Source organism: Gallus gallus, chromosome 18, assembly GCF_016699485.2.
Source record: "Gallus gallus isolate bGalGal1 chromosome 18, bGalGal1.mat.broiler.GRCg7b, whole genome shotgun sequence".
NCBI lineage: Eukaryota > Metazoa > Chordata > Aves > Galliformes > Phasianidae > Gallus > Gallus gallus.
In genome coordinates this window covers 1,869,101-1,892,045 of record NC_052549.1, presented here as the reverse complement: position 1 = coordinate 1,892,045, position 22,945 = coordinate 1,869,101, and the positions used below count along the sequence as shown (strand labels likewise).

Here is a 22,945-nt window from a genome sequence, read left to right as displayed (position 1 = left end):
ACGGGGGGCACCACGTCTCTCATAGGTCCCACATCAGTTCTTCCAACCCTCTGTGTATGTCACAGATGCTCTGGCATAGCCCACATGGCTCAAGTGCCTCTGGAGCCCCATGGGAGCTGCAGAGGAGCACTCTGAGGATGCTGGCTTTGGGAAGCCCTGAGCAGCCTTCTGCAGGAAGACAGGACCGTCAGCCTCTCCTTGGCTGAGAAGCATGCAAGGGATAGGGGACAGAAGTTTTAAAATATCTATCAGGAGTCACAGTGGGAGGAAGGTTGTGGAGGCAGCTCTGCTTCCCCACACACATGGGAACCACTGCACTCATTCTTAGGCAACAGGGAACACCAAGGAAGTTTGCAAAATGTGAGTGCTCTGAGAAAATATCTGTTCTCCAATGCAAGCAGGACTCCATGCAAAACCCACACAGCAGGGGAGGAGGTTGTCTGACTGAAACTGCTGAATTTGGGAATCAAGCCTAGAAAATATCTGCTGAAATACCTGCACTCCACTTGGGTAATTGTCATTTCATTTTTTTCTGGGAGATGAGAGAAGCTGGAAAATGTTTGGGCATTGCACAGGGCTGGCGCATTTGCTCCAGTTTTGGGCAGAAGCTGTGACTTAGCTCACAGCAGTCCATAGACCAGAGGGGGGTCTATGAGAGTCTAAAGGCACATGAACGAGTGCTGAGCTTACATTGCATTGCCCTTCATGAGTACCCTTTGGAGGGCTGCATGACAGGGAAGGGTGAATCTAGGCATTCTGCTGCTCCTCAGCTGCATCAGAACATTTTGCCCTCTGATTTCCCTGTCAGATCACACCACAGGTGTCCAGCTCCTTGGCCTTTTGACCCAGCTAACGTATTCCAACACTGATGCAAGCCCCTGCAGATCCCCTTTCCATGACCCTGTAGCCTGCTCTAGCTTTGCTCCCAACAATTGCAGTCCTTGCTATTTTCAATACTCTTATCTCTATTTTAGTACTCGAACACCAGGGAGTCAAATTGAGCAGGCCTCTGTCCCTTAACTGAAGAGATGAAAGACCATTTTCCATCCAGCTTGTGGCAAATGGATGTGATTTCAGTTACAAAGCAAACTCTGCAGATTGCCTGGACTTGACTTCTAACATCCCAGCTCAGTGCTAATCTTTATTGACAGCACCCTCAGCATTAGCATCCTAGCAGAGGAAGTTTTAAGCTGACCAGGGGCCCCTTTAGTGACCAGCAAAGTGAAGACAAGCAGAGGGCAGCATCCTCCAGCCCTGCTTCTGTGCCTCAGGAACCCCTCCAAGCCTTCTTCATCTTCTGACAGCAGCCAGATGTGAACTGCACAACTGCATTTCATGCTTCACCACAAGCAGGGGATGGATGGCCACCCCCAGAGCCCACCAGAATACTTGGGCCATGGACTGGGGTTTTGTATGGGAGCTTCCAGGTTTGGAGCAGTGACCTGAGTTCTGGCATGATGAAAGAGCAATGTGATTATTAAAATGAACTCACAGACACATTTCAATGGCTATGGTGATGGGAAAAGTATCTTGCAGGGGTAAAGGTAGGTGATGGTGCATGAACTTGTGCAGGATGCAATGGGGTCAGTCCACCACACCATGATGGAGACCTCCACGGTAAGTGAGCTGACTTTCACTCCACCAGACCCCTTGGTTGGTCTGTCTGGAGGCTTTCAAGGCAGCAGTTTGCCTGTCTCCATGATCACTGTGGACAAGGAAGCAAAGCCACATAATCCATTTTATTCCAACCTGCTGGAGCCAGTTCCTGTCCAGGAGCTGTCGCTGAGGATGGCTCAGTTACAGCACTTCTCCCTGTCCAGCACCATGGGAACAGTTCACCCCTCTCAGCTTGTTTTGATGCATGCTCTGGACATGTCTTTTTCTTTTTTTCTTCTTTGCAGACAAGCCACGGATGAACAACATCCTTACTTCTGCCACCGAACCTTACGATCTGTCCTTCTCCCGGTCCTTCCAGAACCTCTCTCACCTCCCACCATCCTACGAGTCTGCCGTCAAGACAAACCCAAGTAAATATTCTTCTCTGAAGAGACTAAGTAGGTGTCAGCTCATTTCATTTCCTTTGTATCTCATTTGCTTGTAAGTCACAGTGGGCACAACGTTAAGGCAATAATCTTCCCTCTGTTGTTGTACTGCCCAAGTTGGCATCTCCAGTAATGATTCTCCTGGCTGTCGCTTCCCATCAAGGAAGATTAGAGAGAAAGAGCCACTTCATTACTGTGAGAGCACATGTGGTTATTTGCTTACTGACCTCCGTCCTGTGCTGCCTCCCCCTGCTCCGCCTCTCTCTGCTCCTGATAGAGTCATCTGAGAATCCTTTTTTGCTTTCTGCCGGAGCCAACATGAGCCAAGCTGACTGCTCAGAGCAGCCCAGCTCAGCCCCGTGCACCCAGGGCAGATATCTCACCATCTGCAGGAGCAGCTGGAACCAGATGACAAACCCAGGCTGATAAAAAGCTGCTGAATTGGCTGGGAACCTCCATTTCAGTAGGAGCACATCTGCCTGTCCTCAGCAGTGCTGCAGTCCACCATGCTCCATGGTCTTGACCAGCATCATACACTGGTCTTTGGTGCATTGCTGATGTCTTTATGTGTTGCTCTCTGATCTGTTCATGCCAGTTAGTATCTACTCTTTCTTGCTGTTATACATATTGCATTGTTCTGTCAACTTTCCTGCAATGCTCCAGCACATCGCTGCTCCTGATGGCGAATATTCACATGGAAATCTCTTCAGTGTCAGGGAGATTTAGAAATAAGTGATATTTGTGATGAAAAGTGCTCTCTCCAGACTGAGATGTCAAATCTGTAGTGTGTTTACATGGACATCTTCTGAGTGCAGCCAGGTATTCATGCTGCCTCAGTTGGAAAAATAACTTCAGGGTCTATATTTGCAATAGCTTCACTGAAAGCAGATCAGGACAATGAGCAGATGCTACTTCCTTGGTCTGTATAAAATCTGCATTCCCAATTTAGCCTGCTAAGAGAGACGTACAAAATGAAGTGGCAGAGAAGCCCTTGGACTGTCCATAGCACATCCTCATGCAGAGGATTTTCCAGAAGAGAAAATGCAACAGAAATGCAGCACATAAAAATCTCAGCCCACTCCTTGGCACTTCACTGCAGAATTTAAATACGTGTTTAACATTTAGGCAAGTATATTTGACATGCTGGAAAGTAAGCATGTGCTTAACCATGTTGTAGAGCAGAGATAAGGTATTTAGGGACTGGATACTGCCATGTACGTGACTTTTCTTCCTGATAACATTCGGAGTCACTCTCCTAACCAGAAGCATTTTCCCTTCCCTGCATCCCTGTGATTAGTTGTCCATGTTCTTCAGTAGCTTTGATGATATTGTTCAATATTGGGAAACCCTTGAAATCATGACATTGAAACATAACTGCTTTAAAATGTCCTCATTTCAAGGTGATGATTTATTTTCATTTTTCAGATGAAATAGTGTAAAAATAGCCAACTGAGGATAGCCCCCGAATTGCTCTTTCATTTCTAATTGATTTCCAATGCTCAGGATTACCTGGGATAAGTACTTCCAGCTCAGAGGCTGGGAGATGTCTGTCCTGACATTTCTGGAAACAGTTAGGGAAGCATCCACCAGGAATTGCACCAATGACTCTTACTGGGGCTCTTATTGTGATGAAGGAGATGGTCCAGACCTCTTGCAGCCTGAGATTCATCTATCATTTTATACATTGAGCATAGATGCTCACTGAAAACACCTTGAGCTTCCTGCTAAGGATATTGATGCATCTCACTGAAACTTTAAAAAACAAACACACACTAACTGAACCTCCCCCATCTTCCACAGCCAGCATCTGGAAATGTACATCAGAACTTTACTCTTTTCTGTATCTACTCCTGAAGTGCTTATCCAGCTCACACTGAATATAAATTCATTCTGACCAAGCAACTCCCTCCACACACTGGTCATTACCTTACCAGATGTCTGATCCATGGGGTCAGCCTTCCTCTTCATAGAATGACTTGGGTTGGAAGGGACCTCAATGATCATTAAGTTCCAACCCCCGTTTCCTCCCCACAGGCAGGATTGCCAACGGCTAGATCATGTACTAGATCAGATTGCCCAGGGCTCCATCCAACCTGGCCTTGAACACCTCCAGGGATGGGGCATCCACAACCTCTGGACAGCTGTTCCAGCACCTCACCACTCTCTGTTAAAAACTTTCCCTGATGTCTAATCTAAATCTCCCTTCCTTTAATTTAAAACCATTCCCCCTTGTCCTATCACTATCTACCCATGTAAAAAGTTGATTTCCCTCATATTTCTAAACTCTTCAAATAGTGGAAGGCCATGATGTCTCACCACAGCCTTCTCTCCAGACTGAGGAAGCCCAGTTCCTTCAGCCTGTCTTCATAGGAGAGATGCTCCAGCCCTCTGAGCGTCTTCGTGGCCCTCCTCTGGACCCTCTCCAAAATCTCCACATCTTTCCTGTGTTGAGGTCCCCAGAGTTGGATGCAGTACTCCACATGGGGCCTCACAAGGGCAGAGTAGAAAGGGACAATCCCCTCTTTGCCCTGCTGGCTGCCCCTGTTCTGATGGAACCCAGGATACTGTTGACCTTTCAGGCTCCAAGCGCACACTGCTGGCTCTCGTTTTCTGTCAACCAGGACCCCTCAGCCCTTCTCAGCAGCTTCACCAGTGAGCCATTCCTGCCCCACTGGGCAGCCATTGTTCCTGTCCCCATTCAGGGGACACCTGGAAGTTGACATCAGTCTAGGAATGAGAGTTACTCTGGTCATTGGCTGTGGAAGATATGTGGGGTTCATCCACACTCTTACCACTTCAGCAGCATTGGCCCTAGAAGGAAATTCTTGCATCCTACAAGGAAAACACTAGCTATTTGGCCATCACTGGCAGATCTAGGTATAGTTTGCATCCCCATGAAAAGTGGCTGATAAATGCCAAACCAATTACTGACACTGTATGTTTAGGTAACTACATAATTAGTTTCAGCTCTAAAAGTGCTAATCACCCCACGCTACCACTGGGCTTGTGTATGCATTGCACCTTTAGAATCATAGAATCACCAAGGTTGGACTGGGTGATCTTGGAGGTCTTTTCCAACTATCCACCTACCACCAGTATTTCCCCACTAAACCATGTCTCTCAGTACATCATCTAAACATTCCTTGAACACCTCCAAGGATGGTGACTCCACCACCTCCCTGGGCAGCCCATTCCAGCACCTGACCGCTCTCTCAGAGAAGAAGGATCAATGAATCCCATTCTTACAGCCAGTCTTCTCCAGAGTCAGAAGGAAAACAGGAATTCAGACCTCCCCTTTAACAAAGCCAGCAAAATCATTTTCTTATTCCATATAAAGGAGCTACAGACAACAGAAAACCTGGGGCTTTGCAAATGAATTGTTGTATTTCAGGTTTTCATATACAAAATTAGTTGTTTCTAATGAACTCCCTGCCATCGTTAAAAACAAAAATGCTGTGAAAAGGTCAGTTACAAATACTGTCTTTCTATTTGAGAAAAACAAAAGGCATTAGATACTGAATCTGTGTGTCAGCTAATGGTTTGGGTTTCTTCAGGTTAAACATCACTTGTTTTCACCACTAGTGAAAGGCATCTGAACTAAATAACTACAAATAAATGCCATTTACTATCACCTTGCTAAAGATGAGGAGACAGAGCTCAGTGGGGATATGGTCAGATCCTACCCTACTTCAGCCATCAGGGATCTAGCCTCTGTTTCATCCAGGCATCTTTGTAATCAGCAATGAAGGACAGCCATCTCTGCCATATCAAGGTGCCAGTCTCTCACTGACCCCTAAATTCCTCTGGCAAACTATCAAACCCATTGCTGGATAACAAGCCACTTTTTGATGCTGGGCTTGTGCAGGGGAAGAGCAGCAGTAAGCAGAGTGTAGAAACACACAGCTGAGCAAGAGCATCTGTGTTAATTCTGCCCTGTCCAGACCCCCAGGGAACTGCTGCTCCCAGCTGAGTGAGAAAGGTCAGTCCGAAAGGAAGCTAATATTTTCAGGCATATTAAACCACTTGGTATTGGCTGAAGGATCATCACAAATGACTTGGCAGCTTGAAAATGTTAAAGCCAATTGAGAAAGGAAAGACAAGGCCAACAAGGGAACGCACTGGAACTGCTGAGAAAGAAAAGCAAATAAATTGCTCTGATGACCTTACATACAGATGAACGTGCATATGTTTTAATCATACTAACTTACAACCATGGGGAGAAAAATCATCCTTTGCTTTTCCACTCTCTTTCCTCAGAAACACACCAATGCACCTCATTTCTCTATGTATGGCAAACAGGTATACAGACTGTAAAGGAAATAGATATAGGATCAGAGAGATTATCGTGTTTATGAAGGAGTAATAAAATAAAGAGCTTACCCATATCCTGGGCTCACAGAAGGACTCCAAAAGGAACAATCTCCAGATAGAGAACCTTCTTCCTTGGGAGTCAGCCCTTAAATGGGGTCCAGGAGGGGTGCAGCCTGGCTCCTGGCTTCCGGTCACTCGGGTGAAATTGCCATCACCTGTGCCCCTGTGGCTGACTCAGCGCTCACCTCAGGTGGTCAATCAGAGGTTCAGGCTGTGATTCAACAGTTCCCATACACTCTAATTACAGCATTGCAGGACCTGTGCTCAGCCTTCCTGCATTGGCTTTTTCTCACTTAGGCAGGCTGAGGTGAGATGTGAGGAAACGTTCATTTGGGGCTCTCCCTGCAAATGAGAGAAACAAAAATCTCCTGTGCAGGTCAGCTTGTCCTAAAGCAGTCAGCACTCTGGATGTCTGGGGAGACAAGTCCTGCCAATGTTCCAGGAACATTGGGGAGGCGAATGAATGGGAAGAAAAGAAAAAGAAATTATCCAGAAAAATATGATTTCCCCTAATTTTACTGCTGAGCATTTGAAAAACATGAGTGAAGCCCCATAAACATGAGACTGGCTTTTCATTTTTAAAAAAGAGAGATCTCCATTAATCAATAGACCAGTGATTTCCTCCTGTCTGCTCATCATTTCTGGCCTTTAGAAATCCACTCAGGACACCTTTTTGAATTTTAAGCACATCTATAAGGGAGAAACCTATTCAGCTGCAGTTTTATTTTGGCTAAAATTAAAAATGCCAGTTATCACATGAACATCAATAAAACAATAAGGAGTAGCAGTATCAGTGTCTCGTTATCCCTGTGAACTTGCTGATGCAGTGAGGATGGGATGAAACACATTGGAAGATTTCAGGTACTGGGCACATGGATATGCCCAGGGAGGTGGTGGGTGACCCTTCCCTGGTCAGGATGGACAGAGCTCTGAGATCTGATCAAGCTGTAGCTGTCCCTGCTCACTGCAGGGAGCTGAACCAGGTGGCCGTGAAGGGTCCCTTCCAACTCAAACCATTCTTTGATTCTGCAGTTTCAGTTTTAGCAAACAAAAGTGACCACACATCAGCAGTTCCAGCACCACCAGCACTTGGTGATGCACTTGGAGCCTTGAAGCTCTGAAGCCTGAAGCCATGTTTGTTTCACTGTTCTTCTCTGGTATGGAAACACTGCTGTAGAGCTTCCCCTTACACAACGGCACTGGTGTGATTCTTGGCCTCTCATGGAGCTATGTCCTCCATCGCTGCTCCAGTAACACTCAACTGACATCACCTTCCAGAGTCAGCAGCCTGTTCTAAGTCTGCCTGCTGCCTAATTAAACCAGGATGTTGTCGATGGTTTACAGTTTTGATTCATTTGAGAAGGAGATGTGAAGTTTGACCACACCTGAAAATGTTCCTGGAATGGCTGTGCCAACATCTACCTTTGTCTCTCAGCAGCAAAGGAGGAGGCAGCTTATATGAGCTTAGGAACACCTTTAAAGTGAAACCAGGACCTGAATGGGTTAGCAACTGCCAGCAAAAGGCCATGCAGACTTCCATCTTCCATCTCTTAAAACAGTGCAGATGGGGTATTTTTAATGAAAGGCTATTTTTAATGTTTCTAATTAGCAAAACTTTTTGGAGTGTAGACCGTGCTGCATTGCTCATCTAAATTAGCAAGGAGCAACTTTGAGCCACTTTTAATCAGCTGATTCTGCTGCCTCACTAGGAGGCTCAAACCACTGCAAACCTCACTTAAGCTGGTTTAGCTCCTCTGGCAATTACCGTGGCCAGGTGTGAGCATCCAAGCACATCTCCATTTGGGATGTTCTGTGCTTTAATTACATCTATTTAGAGTCACTTGGGCAAATCCAGCAGCAATTCTCTCATCCAGAGCAGAGGCCAAGTGCCAGAGTGCTAATTGCTCAGCTCCTATTCTGCAACCAACCAACATCATTATCAAGTCCATGCACACTAAGTGTGTGCAAGTCTATCTATGGCCACAGGATAGAATACAAATATCTAACATAACTGTGGCCGTATCAAAATTCCCTAGTTCTTCCCAGGCTTCCTCAAAGGTGGTTTTAAAGGCACAAGGGTTGGATGCCAGGGGAGCTTCTCTCTGACATTTGCAACAAGATTCTTCCTAGAAGTTTTTCATTACCAAAAAAAAAAAAGGACGCATTTCTATAATATACACTCTGCTGAGCAAATCCTGTCCACAGTGAGCATGCCAACAGAGGAGAGCTCTGGGTAATCCTCATGCCCTGGCAGAGTGTGGGCTGTTAAGAAGAGCTCAGCAGTAGTGGTGGTGCTAACAGGGCGTGCATTTCAGCACATGCATTCTCAGCTTGCATTTTTGGATGAAGAAGGACCAGCCATCTTCCTCATGGACCCACTGGGTTGTGTGGACTGTTTGCGGGAACATGAGGAACAACATCCAGGGGGTATCAAAGAGCACTGAGCAGGTGGGAGAGGAGGAAATCAGTGAGTGAGGTCACCCAGCACAGGCTGCTTGCAGCATCATGAGTTCTTCCTGAAGAGCCCAAGGCACTACTTTTAAATGCTCTCTTGTGAACAAACTTCTGGGATGCTGTCAGCACCCAATTAAGTATCATAAAGCACTGACATTTCCTCAGCTAACACTATGCCTCATGGGACAGCCAGCCAATTCCTCAGCTGATCTGTTGTGTAAAAACTACAGATTTATGTCTGTGTCAGAATAAACAGTTTCTGCTTAAGTACATCTCACCAAGTTTCTGCTTAACTGCTACATATATTGAATGTCTACGCAGACTACAAGCATTGGAAGACAAGGGTATAGGCCCCACCATAATATGAGGGCCATGTCCCAGAACACGATGCTGTCCCACTAGAGGATCATCTACTTCATCCGCTTCATGATTGCCTAACTGTTCTGAATCAGATCTTTGTGATTTTTATCACTTGAACATCCTCAGAAACTCTACATGTGCATTTTTGCTCTTCCACCATCATATACTTTCCCATCTAAGATCATCTGTATCAGCAGAGTGAAATACTGCAGCTAGGAAAATGAAAGGCCTTCCTTTTCTTACAATCTTTATCATATGCGTCTTATAGACAAAAGATTTTGCAAAGGAATTTTATGGCAGGCCCTAGGAGTGGCATATAGGAGATGATGTCCATCAGCACTTGGCTAGAGATGATAAGTGCATATTGGGTTATGCGTATGTTCTCAACTCTGTGGTCCCTGCACCAGGCTGCTCCCATCAGATCAGTTGCAAGAGACCTTGTTCTCTCTGTAAGGTGGAGAATTTCACTTTGTTTTTGAATGAGGAAGACACTTCCTGCACACCAGGGGATGTTCTGTTGTCTTCTCCATGGAGATGAAGGCTGCTTGCCATGTGTCTGGGATGAATCTCACTCTGAGTCTTCTGGAGCCACAGATGAGCCAGGAAAGATGGAACACATCAAGAAAACATCTCAGAAAAGGAAATGGAGGAGAAAGACATAAAGATTCTTAGTGTTGAGCTCTAGACGCACCTCCACCCCCCCCAGCCCATGGAAACACTTTTGGGAACTTCCATTTAATGACAATATATTTCTGATAAGGGACTCGTGCTCCATGCTTTACACCTGCAGGTGCAGGCACATCATGATGGTCCACAAGCTGTGCTGTGTTGAAACCCAAAGATTGATGATCCTCCTTCCAGCTAGGTAGTCCTACTCTCCTAGCATAAGGCATATGAACATCAAAGTGTTTTACCAGAAAGCTGAGTTTTTCCTTCATCTTCAAACCACAAGTTGTTTGAATCAGGTCATTCCATCTGCTCTGGGATTTAAGTAGTATGCTGGGATGCATCTGCAGCAGGTAAAATCCTCCCTGAGGCTGAAGCATTTGTTTGAAATCCAAAAAGGACTCTGCAACAAAGAGATCATTTAAGGCAGAGAAGAAGCAAACTGAGCAAGCAACTTTCCATGAGATAAACTCCACAATATCAAGCAGTGTGTAGAAACACTGGAAAATAAAACCTCAGGCTTATGATTCAACATCTCAGAGCGAACATCCCATACCCACCAGAGACACTCTGTAAGCACACTTACAAATATTCAAGAATTAACAATGTTTTGAGGTAGCTTAGGGCTTTCACAGCACATCCGTATCTGAGGCCAGAGGTATGAGTTTCCCCAAATGGGAAAATTGCCTGCCTCACCCTGCTTTCTCTATGCTTTCTTTGTAAGTGCATTGTGAAGGTGATGTTGGATCACTGCTCCATAACTTGCTGTTTCTGTGAATTGTGTGATACCACATTCTGGACTCAGCAGCACACAGAGTCTGTTGTGTCTGTTGTGCAAGAAGGTGTGATGCGTCACAAAGGGAATTACACCTGTCTGCACACAATTATTGCTGATAAACCCATGGCCATGTAACTCACGTGGGGCTGGTGTCCCTCCAACAGGCAGCATCCGGACATGGATGTCCATGCCCAGGGCCAGCTGCTAGTAGACAGCCCTCAGGTCTTACTGGGAGGCTTCTGCATGGCTGTGTGAAACACGCCGCCCATTCTCACCCTGTGGGACAGCACTCTAACATTTCTAACCATTCCCTTTCTTTTCCCACAGCTGACAAAGAGGCTGATGAGTACTACATGAGGAGGAGACACCTGCCTGACCTGGCAGCCCGGGGCACGCTCCCCATCAACGTCATCAAAATGTCTCAACAGACCAACCACAGGGACAGGCCCCGCCGTCCCATCAGGGCCATGTCCCAGGACAGGGTGCTGTCCCCTGAGAGGATCATGCCTGAGGAGTTTAGCATGTCCTATGAACGGATCCTCTCAGATGAACAGCTTCTGTCTGCGGAGCGTCTCCACTCCCAGGACCCTCTGCTCTCCCCGGAGCGGTCGGGATACCCCGAGCAGTCCATGTCGCGGGCATTGTCACACACAGACGTCTTTGTTTCAACACCTGTCTTGGATCGCTACAGGATGACAAAAATGCACTCCCATCCTAGTGCCTCAAATAACTTGTACAATACCTTAGGGATGAACCCAACATCCGCCAAGCGCCAAGCGTTCGCCTCCCGACGGCACAACACGGTAGAACAACTGCATTATATTCCAGGACACCACCACCACTACCGCACAGCGAGCAAAACAGAGGTGACTGTTTGATATGACCTCGAGCATTGTAGATATTCATTAAGGACTGGGGTGGCCACAGCACCCCGTACTGCAGTGGCCTTATAGGCCAAGATAACCTCTAATAACTCAGTGTCTGAAAAGATTTCTCTGACAGTCCCATCCACGTTGTTTTTAAAGCCGCCTTCTACATCGATTACATAAGAAGAACCCAACCAAACTGAAAATAGTGAGGGATAATGGAGGAAACTTCCTGACGTGCATCAGTTTCTGTCAAAGAAAGCCATAGTAAGTAGATGGCTCCTTCCAAGGGCTCACCTACATTCTCTGATTATTTTTATCAATTTAAGACTTCTCAATTGCTACAAGCAGAACCAGTCTCATGCAGCCCTTGACAGGGAGGAGGAAATGCAGCGCTCCATCCTGGCAGGAAGGGGCCCTGTTCTCATCCCTCATGTCAGTCCTCACAGTTGACCTTTCAGTAGCAAGTAGGTCAGCTTCTGGCAGCTGGGGATCACCTCCAGACCACTCAGTACCAGCCAGCACCCATCCATCTGTTCTTCCTCACCCTTGGAACAAATTCAAGGGCAGACTTTCCTAAGGGACTGGCAGATCTAGGGACAAGAATAGCCTGGCTGAGAAATAAAGATTTAGTTTATATTAAATATACTCATAAGATAAAAATATACTAGTGCCTACAAATCGCCTGCTCTCTCAGTGTAGGAAGTAGTGGGGTTGATGTGTTCAATAAGCACAAATATACTGAAATGCTTGTTAGACCCCTTCTCCACTCATTCTAGTATCTTACTGTCTCCAACATGTAAATAGGAAGGAGGAACAGCCTATCTCTCCTCCAGCTTCTAGCCACTGCTGAGGCTCTAGTGCCAGAATTTGTTCAGCTTCACCCTGCCGACCTGTGCTGGGGGCAGTGCTGACTCCACCAACACCCCTGCCAGGAAAGGCTACCGTGGGTTTCATCTGAACGTCACCCCAGGAGTCTTTTTTCCTGATAGCATTTTCCACCAGCCCAATTCCCGTTTCCCAACATGTTTCTTTCTTTTAGTTGCAACCTAGAACTCTGTATGTAGCAAATCTCTTTCCAGACCTTAGCAGAAGCTCAAAGCTGAGAGTGCCTGTCTACAGAAAAGCAAGTTGTTAATTTTCCATGGCTGTCTCACCATATAATGGCCCAAAAAGAAACCTTCCAAATTCCAATTCCACTGAGTCCCAGTTCTAACCATGCAGACAGTTCCATTTCATGCATATAAATTATATATCCAGCATAATTATAATAAACGGGCATGTTGTATATCTGATATAACGGTAATTAGATAATGTATATTTGTAAATTCTTTTAAGAATAGACTCGTGGGCCCAGAATTTGTGAGGGTTTTATCTCTGGCTTTCTACACAGATTGGGATCTGCTCTGGATTTTTTTGTCGTTCCTTTTTTATTATTATTATTTGTTTTCCTTTTATTTGTGCTCCTTTGAAATCCTGCGGAACCAACTCACACTAGAACCTTCTTTGGCCAGGAAGGGGTCTCCGGTTCCGAAGACCCCAGCCCCAGTGCTGTAGCTGCAGTGGTGCTGGGCACTACCCAGCAATTCCTGTCCATGCTGTGAACTCAGAGCCCCAGCACATGCACACACCCATGCACCAATCCAAAGGACAGGCATCATCCCTCCTTGGGGTAGAAGGATGACTTTAGATTGTAAACGCATTTCCATATGGCACATCTCTCTCACATCCTCACCCTGATTCATTTTCTACTTGTTCTTCAGCAAACTGTCTAAATTAGCTCTCTTCTCCTCCTCCCCACAAATACCTCCCGCCTCCTGGCCTTAATGATGTTCCCAGCTCAATACTGCATACATTGATTGTAGGTTGTGAGCTTGAGTCTTGTGCAGGGGCTCGTGATGCAGCACCTGGTTCTTCTGGTGCAGGACAGGCAGGAGGAGCATGCTGTCTATTCCAGGTGACTTCAGAAATAGGCTTCAGTGGGGTGGCCATGTTGGCTTTCACTGTGATAGTTTTCAAAAGGGAGCCAAGGCCCTTCTCTTTCCCCGACCACGCTGGGGTTACTGCTCCTTAGTTCATGGGCTTTCTTCCTCAGCTGATGGAGACTGTGTTTAGAATAGACTCCATCTGAGAGAAGTACTGGGGCTTTGTTTGACGGAAACTGAGCTGGAAAGGAACAAATAAGAGCCTATGTGATCTAAGTGGCCATTACCATGCAGCCTTGGGCAAAACAGAACTGTGCATGGATCAGGGTGGAAGTTCAGTGGTGTGGGAGGGACAAGTGAGAAAAGGCTCACACCTCATCTTCTGACCCTTTGCTTTGATGGACACTCCTCTCCCCTGACTACCTCCAAGCTCCTCAGTTCAGTCATGGGATATTTCTTCACAGGGTGCACATCACTGTGCAAACATTGGCCTTGCTGACTTACTTCCTTGCAGCCAGAAGTTTGTGACTGATTTGAAGAGAAATGCACATGACTGACAGGGAGGCAGTCCCTGCTAAGTTTCCAGGGCTCTTCCACTCATTTTTGTCCCAGACAAAGCCAGGACCTTCCCCTCTGCAAGCAGAGAGATGTGAACACTGTGGGAGAGGAGAGTCCACCCCAAAGTCTGCAGGAGCTGAGGTGGCAGAGCTGGAGGAGCAGAGGCGACCGTGTGAGGCTATGGGTAGGTCAACACTGTTTCTATCTCCTTAGCTGTTTGTCCCAAGCTCTCATCTTTGTCTAAGTGTTCAGTTTGTCAACTAAAAGCTGCTGGACCAGATGCAGATACGGAAGCTTTCCACACAAGTAGCCCATGCTATGCTGTGCCCCAGGCCTTTTGACCTCAGAGCCTTCTCTTATTCTGACTGACCAACATCACAGGCCTTCTGCTAACTTGTCAATAATCCTCCAAAGAAATCTTGTCCCCGTCTCCTCACCTCTTCCACCCACACAACAGTTTGAAGCAGATGTGTCCCATCAGAACCATCTAACAGCCTTTCTAGGCCAAATTTCCCCTGAGACTGCCACTACCACAGACAATTTTCAGCCCATTTCTTTCAGAAGGCACCAAGGCCCAAATGGCTGCAACTTCTTCTGGGCACTGTGCGTTCCCTTGGTTTGCACTGTGTGTTGGAATGGGTTGGTAGCTGGAGTAGTGGCAATTCAGCACATACAGGTGTTCTTACATGATTTTATTCCTTCTGAGAGTTTGTCACCAAAATGGCACTTGGTCCAAGACTGGGAGTCATGGTACACCATCTTGTCCCCAGCATTTCTGTTTTCTGTGGTCAACACACAATGATAATAGCAACACTTTCCTATTCCATGGAGGCATTATGAGGGTTCATAACATAATGTCTTTGAAGTGCTTTGAGACCCTCTCACAACAGACACTGTAGAAGAGAAAAAACATTTTTATTACTGTTGTTTGTCACCACTGTCCTGCCACATCGTGTCTGATGTGTTGCAATCCAGTCTGTCCAGAATGAGAGTGCTGGGGTAGGGGGATGCAGCCCCCCAGACTTCACACTGCTTTCCTTCTGGTCATGGTCCCACCAGCAGGCAGCAGCTCTGAGGAACGCTGTTACCTGCACTGTGACTTTTCTGCTTTCTCCTCTTGTCTGAGTCCCCATTTCATTCTGCACTCAGGACAAAAGCAGTAAGCAGTCACATTCCTCTGTACAGTAAAATATGATCTGCCTTGATTAATCTAATATACTCTGAAGAATTGATCTGTCTTTCTCTCCAACTCACAGGTGAAAACACATCTGTGGAGCATCCAGTTCCAAGCGTGCATGTGCAGGGACTGGGGGAGGGTGATGTAGAAAGGTTTATATTCTTTCCTACAAACTGGTAATTATTTGCATTCCCCAAGCAGTGACACTTAATAGTGAGCTGCACTGGGTTTTATATAATTACATACAAATATCTCATTGATACTGATACATGTATGTTTATGGGTCTACTCATAAACACACATATACACGTACATACTGTAAAATGCAGTCGTAAAGTTCTAATTGACCCTGTATCAATCTAAGCTTCAAAGATGTATTGACCCACTCTTTGAAATCACAGAATCACAGAAATGTGGAAAACTGTTTTTAATGAACCGTGCAGATGACCATACGGAACAGAAATTTTGTCACGGAAGACTTCTAATGACAGTGAATTGCATTTTAAGGAAAAACAAAATATTTTTCGGTGTTTTAATGTTCCTTTTATAAACGATATTCTCTTTCTTGGGGATGGGGTGGGTGGGAGAAAAAGTTATGCAGAAATAAGCCCTTCTTTCCTGGCCTAGATTTATGTTCTGCTAACCTGGCTGGCTGCAGTGCTAATCCCATAAATCTGGGCTTCGAGCATGCGTATTTCTGTGCTTTTGTCTACCAGAAGCTTTCTCACCAGAAGTCTGCAAGAGCCTGGCATCGAGTTTTTGTAAGAGAAGTGTAGGTCCTAATAGCCGGGAAGATTTCTTCATCTTCTTCCTCCACATCAAACAAAATCACCATGAAACAGGGTAACCATAATTGTATTTGAAGTAAGCATTCTAGTTTGTTAACAATTTGCCATCTGCAGTTCATGTGATGGAGAAGTAGCTTTGTTTTGTTTCAACCTCAGCTGAAATATATTTAACATATACAGATTTCATGTTCAAGTGTATTTCAGTCGAGTAAGAAGTTAGTAGGGGGAATATGTGAGCAGGAGGCTGAAATATTTTTCCTACAAAGTGTTGCTAGCAATAAGCCTGTGCTGGGGTTGCTTCTTAGAGAATGGTCGTTCGTGTGTTGCGTGCCTGTGAGCAGATGGTGGAAGGTGCTGCTCACAGCCTCTCCTAACTGGCTCAAGGCTGCCAAGGAGGTGCCCTCAACGAGCCCAGATCCCACTTGGGAAAACCAACCTACACTTCACCTTCCGGGGGTGAGGAGAGAGTCGGACCGATGACATGAGCATGTCGGAATAAATCTGGAAATGGAATCTCAGCAGCGAGCAAGGCAACGTGTCGTGTCTCCACCATGACCTGTGATGTCCAGGAGGTCTCGGCCGGAGGAGACGCGTGTTGCCCCATCCCCACCCTCTGCCCATGTGCTTCGTATCCACTCCCAACCTTCTGTCTGTAAATCTGTTAGGCATTTTTGTAGCAAGAATTTCTTGGCTCTGAGAAAGACAACTTCTTACTGTAATATTTTTAGTTTGGGGGACAATATTTCCTAAGAGGGGTTAAGTGGATATTTTTGTGCTTTAGCCCAGTTTATGGATTCCATGTTTATTATACAGTAGTACTGAAGAGGAAGTACATTTGTATCTATAACTTTGCACAGACTCTTGGTTAACCATTAAAGAGGCTTCAAGATGACCAGTATTTGACTGTTTTTCTCTGTATTATTCTTGTTGTTATACTTACCCGTAAAAGCACATTCTGTATGTACTGTAAACAAAAATATTATCAGTTTAGTAAAATTTAGTCTTAAGGATTTTTCCACTTTTGTCAGTAACAAATATTTATGGATTCAAAAATAAAGGCAATTTCAACATATAAATTGTTTCCTTTTGATATCTATTGGGGAAAAATAAAAGGCCATTTTCCTGGCAGCCTTCCCAACCTTTGTAACCAGCGTTTGAAAGGTAGATATCTATATTTCTGTGTGTACTTAAATAGCATCTATTAAAATGAAAGCTACAAGGTCTGGAAGAGTCATTATTTTTATGTATTTATTTATTGCATTTCATCATCATGCCAGAAAATGGCAAGGGGAAGAAGTGAGACCTTACTATATGCTGTAAAATTCTGTCATGCTAGCCTATAAGGTTTTATTTCTAAATTAGCCTCCTTTAATTTTACATTGGCAAGCCATGATTCACTCTCCATCTAGAAAGCCTTGCTCTGCAAAGCCATAACTCGTGAAATGCCCCATAGGGCAGGGGCTTGGCTTTTGCTGCTGGTAGGACTGCACATGCAGGAATTTCCTCATCACTCATCTGAGATGTGAGCAGTGCCAGTGAAGCCAGAGCATGTTCCTCACTAAGCATCTCTCACCACTACCATCAAGGATGAAAGTGGAAGAGTATTTCTCTCTTTTTTTTTTTTTTTTAGTGGAGGCAATATCAAAATTTGTATTTTGATGTTCATATTAATTTGCTTTCAGCATTATGCAAATTTGCTTGCATTACAAAAATGTGATTGTTGGTAATTGGGAAGAATTTCTGGAAATGAACACTGTTGAGGCATCAGAAGGCTTTCAGAGTACACTGTGGGGACAGGACAACGGAGGGCAGGTGCTCCCCTCCCAGCACAGAGCTTCTGGCAGCCAGTCCCCATGGTGCTGGGCACTGGGAGAAACTCTCCTCATCTGATGTCACATCTCTGTCCCCCATCCCTCTCTGCCCTTGTCTCTCCTCTGCAAACCCACGGCTTACACGGGCTGAGGCACGGAGCTCTGGAAGAGTATTGTGTTCTGGAGATCCTTCCCCTCCACCTCCTTGATGCAGAGGTGATCACATCACCTTCCCTCACACACCAAGACCCTCTTCTGTCTTTCCTTGTCATTTTCTGTTTCTTTTGCTGCTCAGTTTAAATAGATTAACAAAGTTCTGAGATGCAACACCCCACTGCCACCAAGAGAAGATAATCATTTTCCAGGGCAGGTCCGGGGGGAAGATGTGCCTTTTCCTACCCCTCTGGCTGAGTTGGTGCTTGGGGTCTTCTATCGCCCTAGAAGCAGAGCTCAAAGTCAACAAGGAATAATCAGCAGTTCCTAAGAAACACATGAACCCAGCAGAGTTAATTAAAAAGCATTTTTAATGGCAAAGTTTCATTTTGCCTGGCGGTTCTATTCATAATTACCCAATCCTTTGTAGCACTAATAAGTGGGGAGGGAGCAATGGGGAATTAGCTAATTTCTCCACTTCCCATAAAAGGCATTGAAGAGAACAGCAGGATTTATTGTGCTGAGAGCCAATGATGACTGAGATGAAGCCGGAGCCAATTCTTACCTCAAAAAGCAATAAATCCTGCTGCTTCCAGTTCCAGTAATAACTGAGTTCAGTACTGTGGTGAAGAGCTTAGGCTCATTCTATTCCCATGTTGCCTGGGTGAAGTTGGGTGGTGAAGACCAACCTTCTCTCCATGGGAGCACTCTCCAGCACAGAGAGCTGTTATGGCAGATCTGTCCCATGGGGCAGGGAGAAATGGTCCCCATCACACAGTAGAGGTCCACAGTGAGGTCTGAGGCAGAACACAGGAAGAGAAAGGCCAGCAATCAGCAGGGGAGCCACCAAACAAAAGGTCTTTTTGGTGGATGGGTATGATGGCATGAGTATGGACTCACCTGAGGAACTGGATTTAGCCAAACTGTCTCTTTTCTTTGATGGAGACAGCTTGGTCATGGGTCACTCTCACAGCAAGGTCCTGGTGCTTCCTCCTCACATGGCTGCTGGCACAGGGATGCAGGGGGAGTAAAACTCCATAGCGAAGCAGCAGCCCTTCCCTATGGGAAAGATAAGATCCACAAGGCAAAAGGGTCAGGGCTCCGTCCACTTCTTGAAGGGGAAAATCCAGAAATGCTGCTGAAATCAGAAGGAGGACAAGAGTCCAAGTGAGAGAGGTGGCCAGCCCATAGGTGTCATCTTCCCAGCAGCTGTCCCACTGTCCCTAGCTCCAGCCCCGCAAGTGTGACTGCTTCCCAAACCTAAGCATTAGCCCTGGTCTCAGTTGCTTTGGAAAGACATTGAAACATAATTAAGAATTAAAGGACTTCAGGATAATTAACACCTGACAGCATTCATTTAGGGAAAACAGATCTTGTCAAACAAACTTGAATTCATTCTCTAATGTTACTAAAATTTGATCTGTCAAAGACACAGTGAGCTTAGCCCTTTCTACAGTATTGGAATCACATGCCATTTGAGAACCCGATTAAGCTTTTATCACTGCATGTTATTGAGAAAGCTGATGTTAAAGGGGTGCAGCAGCAGATCTCAATTTGTAGGTTTCAGTGGGTTTTGCCTGTGAAGCGCTGTTGCAGAGCTTAGCATAAGACCACATGCTTTTCAACACCAAGCTTGGCAATCAGAAATGAAATTGTTGCTCCTAGAAGTTACAGGAAACAGAGAGGGTTTTGCAAGCAAAGAGCAACAAAAGAGGAAAGTTCTGAGCCAAGGGTACTCCGGGTCCTTCTGAACAAAAAATGCCATAATGCAATAAAGGAAACCAGACCTCCAGGAACTGGAGCAGGACTTCTGAGGCAGACAGAGATGGAGATGTAGTCCAACCCACAGCTGAGTAGGGGAAAGGCTCTTCAGTGAGGTTTTTACAAAGCTCAGCATTTTAGTTCATAGCAAGAGGCTAAGAGGTGCAAGCACCTGCAGGAAGTGGAAATGAAGGGTATTAAAGAGCTCTTTAATCCAGCATCAGAAGAACCAGCTGGTGAAACCTGAAGCCAGAGGTGCTGTTGCTGAAACAAATTATCCACAAAAAGTGAAGCTTTGGAGTATAGACAATTCCAACAGCTGAGTGGTTTCCCTTCTGAAAAGCAAGTCTGCTTCAGCAAACCCCATTTCTTTGGTTGGGAACAGGGTACAGTTGTGGATTATAAAACATTCAGACTAGATGAGCGATATCTCTTGTTGTAATAAATGCAGTGTGGTTGCTAGTGCTAAGCCTTATTGCTTCAGTAATACTTTGAAGAAAATATCACCTTTCTCTCAGCTATTTTCATAGGCAAAACCCACAATTTGTTGAGCTCTTCCGTGAGCTGAAGCTCACTTCAAACACGGATGTGTTTTCTGCCCATGAAGGAGGGCTCTGTTTCCACAGGGCCCTTCCTCCCAGGCACTAGCACACTTACAGGCATTTAATAATGAATGGAGCTTTGCAAGTGCCTCCAGGAGCACTGTCATTCCCTGCAGAGCAAAGAGGACATCAGAAGGAGAGACCTTCAGAAGTGACTCACCCCAGTCACGCAGTGAGTCAGGAGCAGACTGGGAATACGACCCTGTGCCCCATCTCCCTCCCTGTCAAAATGCCAGCTCTTCCCTTCAGCCTTAAGCTTTGGGAAGTGCTCTGAGTTTATTTTAACTTGGACTTCAGGCTGCTAACTGAGCTCAGCATCTGCCAAAGCAGCAGCACACCTCAGCCCTGCAGTAACTACTCACGTTTGCTGTAGGAGCGGAAGAATCATTTTCATTCACCTTCTCAGTGTCTCTCCTTGCTTGGCACAAGATTGCATCAAGGTAGGAATAACCTCAGCAATGACTTCATTGTCTTTCAGAAGATTTAGTGCCAGTCTGCTGTCTCAGAACTCCTTTGGAGCTGGATCTGCTCAGAGATTTTGTAGAGTTTTATGTTGGACAGAGATGCCTGCGGTGATCAAAACTGTTTGGCTGCAGGAAAGCTCAGGAGCTATCTCAGTCCTTCCAGACCAACATTCATCTGTCCCTGCTGAAAGTAGCTGAATAGCTGCAAGTTTTATCTATTAGTGCAAGATAAAATAGATGCCTTACCCAGCTGCCTTCCAAGCCTTCTCATACAGGGATTATTTTGGATTGAGGCATCAAATTCTGATTTATTCAAAAAGTGAACACCAACTGCACTGTTCAAGATCCCTCTGGCAAAGTACTCCAGGCAGCAAATTCTTTATTTGGGCCCTGTAGATCCCAGAGTATTCCCTATCAAGGAAATCTTTCTGCTACTTCACCTGCCACACCTCTTCCATCAAAATTCCTTCAAACCTTCAGTTACCTACCCCTTCTAAGTGACTTCACCTGTGTGCTGATCTGGAGGTGGCACTTCCACTGCCAGTCATAGAATGTCTGGAAAGAAGTTCACTGGTGAAAGAGAACAAACTTAAGTTGTGCCAGGAGGTTCAGGTTGGATATTAGGAAGAATTTCTTCTTCAAAAGAGTGGCCAGACACTGGAATGGCACCACCAGGGAGGCAGTGGAGTAACCATCCCTGGAGGTGTTCAAGAAACATTTAGATGTTGTACTGAAGGACATGGTTTAGTGGGAAATGGTGGTGGTATGTAGGTCTTTTCCTTGGAGGAACCAAGGAAACTTTTCCTTGGAGGTCTTTTCCAACCTTGGTGATTTTCTGATTCTATTGCCCAGATCCTGTGCCACTTAATTTCACTGCTGCCCTGAATAGTACTCTCTATTGGAGTAAACGTCATCTCTTGTTGTCTCTCCTTGCTCACTCAGCAGCCTGGTGCTCACAGCAGACAAGACACATTTCTAGTCCTGGTCCTGAGAGAGCATGCCTTTTTCATTGCCCACATTTCACATCCTCCACTGGAAAAGGAAAGACTCCTTTCCAGGAAAGGGAACAGTAATGTGTTGGTGCACTGTCAGGGCCAGGTTTATAAAGTGAACCAATTTGGGAAGGTTTACATCTTCCCAAACATACAGCATATTTGGGACTTAAAGGAAGAACCTCAGTTCAATTTATGAATTCCTGCAAACTGAAGGCCATCTCATTCAGAAAATGAGGCCCAAAATCAGTGCTGTCTTTTAAGCATGGCACTACATGGAGATGCAGACCCCAAATTTCCAGGCAGCCTCCAGCAACACTGCCCACGAACACCTCCATCAGCCAGGAGCAGTTTCCCACTTCCTGTTCAAAACTTCGTCCAAATTTGAGGCTCTGCAGGCAGCAGTGTCTCTTTAGCACCCGCCTATAGAGAATTTCTGTTCTGTGCAGGGTATGAGATGGAGCCACATGAAAAATGGCATCTGCAGTACATAATGGACTGCACAGCTGTTTTTGTGTTGGCGTTTACTAATTGATGTAGAGTTTGACTTTGCATTTGGTGTGAGGACATCTCATGCAGTCATGAATCACCTCAGTTTTGTTCTTTTCAACAAATACTCAGTAAAATACCATCCCAGATTCATCTTTCACTCCTCCTCTATCTTTCACGTCATCTCCCAGCATAGATACCCATCAGCTCCTCCCAGTCCCTCTCCTGTCCCAGTGTGAACACACTTCTTACTTTTCCCTGTAAGCCAAGCAAGTTCAGAAGCTGCAGGTGCAAAGTTTTCCTTCCACTGTGTTGTATAGGCTCAGCAGTGGTTCTGTGGAGGCACAGGACTGATAGGAAACCCCTGCTCATTTCTGGATCCCTGATCTAACCAGCCCCATGGAATAACACACAGTACACACAGAGCCGGGCTTCCTGAGCAATAGGAAGCTGTGTTTACATTATACAGGCATATAAAGTCATGTGAATGTAGGTGTGTTTTCTGTGTAAGAACAGAGAATCTGTGGCTCTGGAGCTGTAATTTGGACAGCGCTCCTTCCCTGTCCCTGTTACCTCCCATACTCAATGTTTACATTTTTAAACTCTTTTGAATAGCTTTCAGCCAAATTTTTCCAGGATTTTTTCAGTTTGATGTTGAATCTTTCCTGAAAAATGCCACCCTGAGTAA

General features: G+C 45.6%; 1 protein-coding gene, 1 long non-coding RNA gene and 1 other non-coding gene across 5 annotated transcripts in view; 2 read left to right on the top strand and 1 right to left on the bottom strand.

Moving 5' to 3' along the window:
- Window positions 1–17,208, top strand: part of SHISA6 (shisa family member 6) — a 222,315-nt gene extending 205,107 nt beyond the window's left edge. For 2 of the 3 annotated variants that reach the window (XM_025141681.2, XM_025141680.2), the window contains 2 exons: window positions 1,902–2,054; window positions 10,999–17,208. In XM_025141681.2, coding sequence (XP_024997449.1) covers window positions 1,902–2,054; window positions 10,999–11,549 — 704 coding nt within the window. In that variant the 3' untranslated portion in view covers window positions 11,550–17,208. The remainder of the gene's footprint in view (window positions 1–1,901; window positions 2,055–10,998) is intronic. The other variant, XM_015295241.3, reaches the window with a different exon arrangement.
- On the bottom strand, window positions 992–6,478 carry LOC124417290. The gene is made up of 2 exons (XR_006931720.1): window positions 6,423–6,478; window positions 992–2,995 (listed from the first exon to the last, which is right to left on the bottom strand). It is a non-coding gene; the product is annotated as an uncharacterized LOC124417290 (long non-coding RNA).
- Window positions 11,155–11,230, top strand: MIR12231 (microRNA mir-12231). The gene has a single exon (NR_161986.1). It is a non-coding gene; the product is annotated as a microRNA mir-12231 (primary transcript).
- Window positions 17,209–22,945: the final 5,737 nt, after the last annotated feature.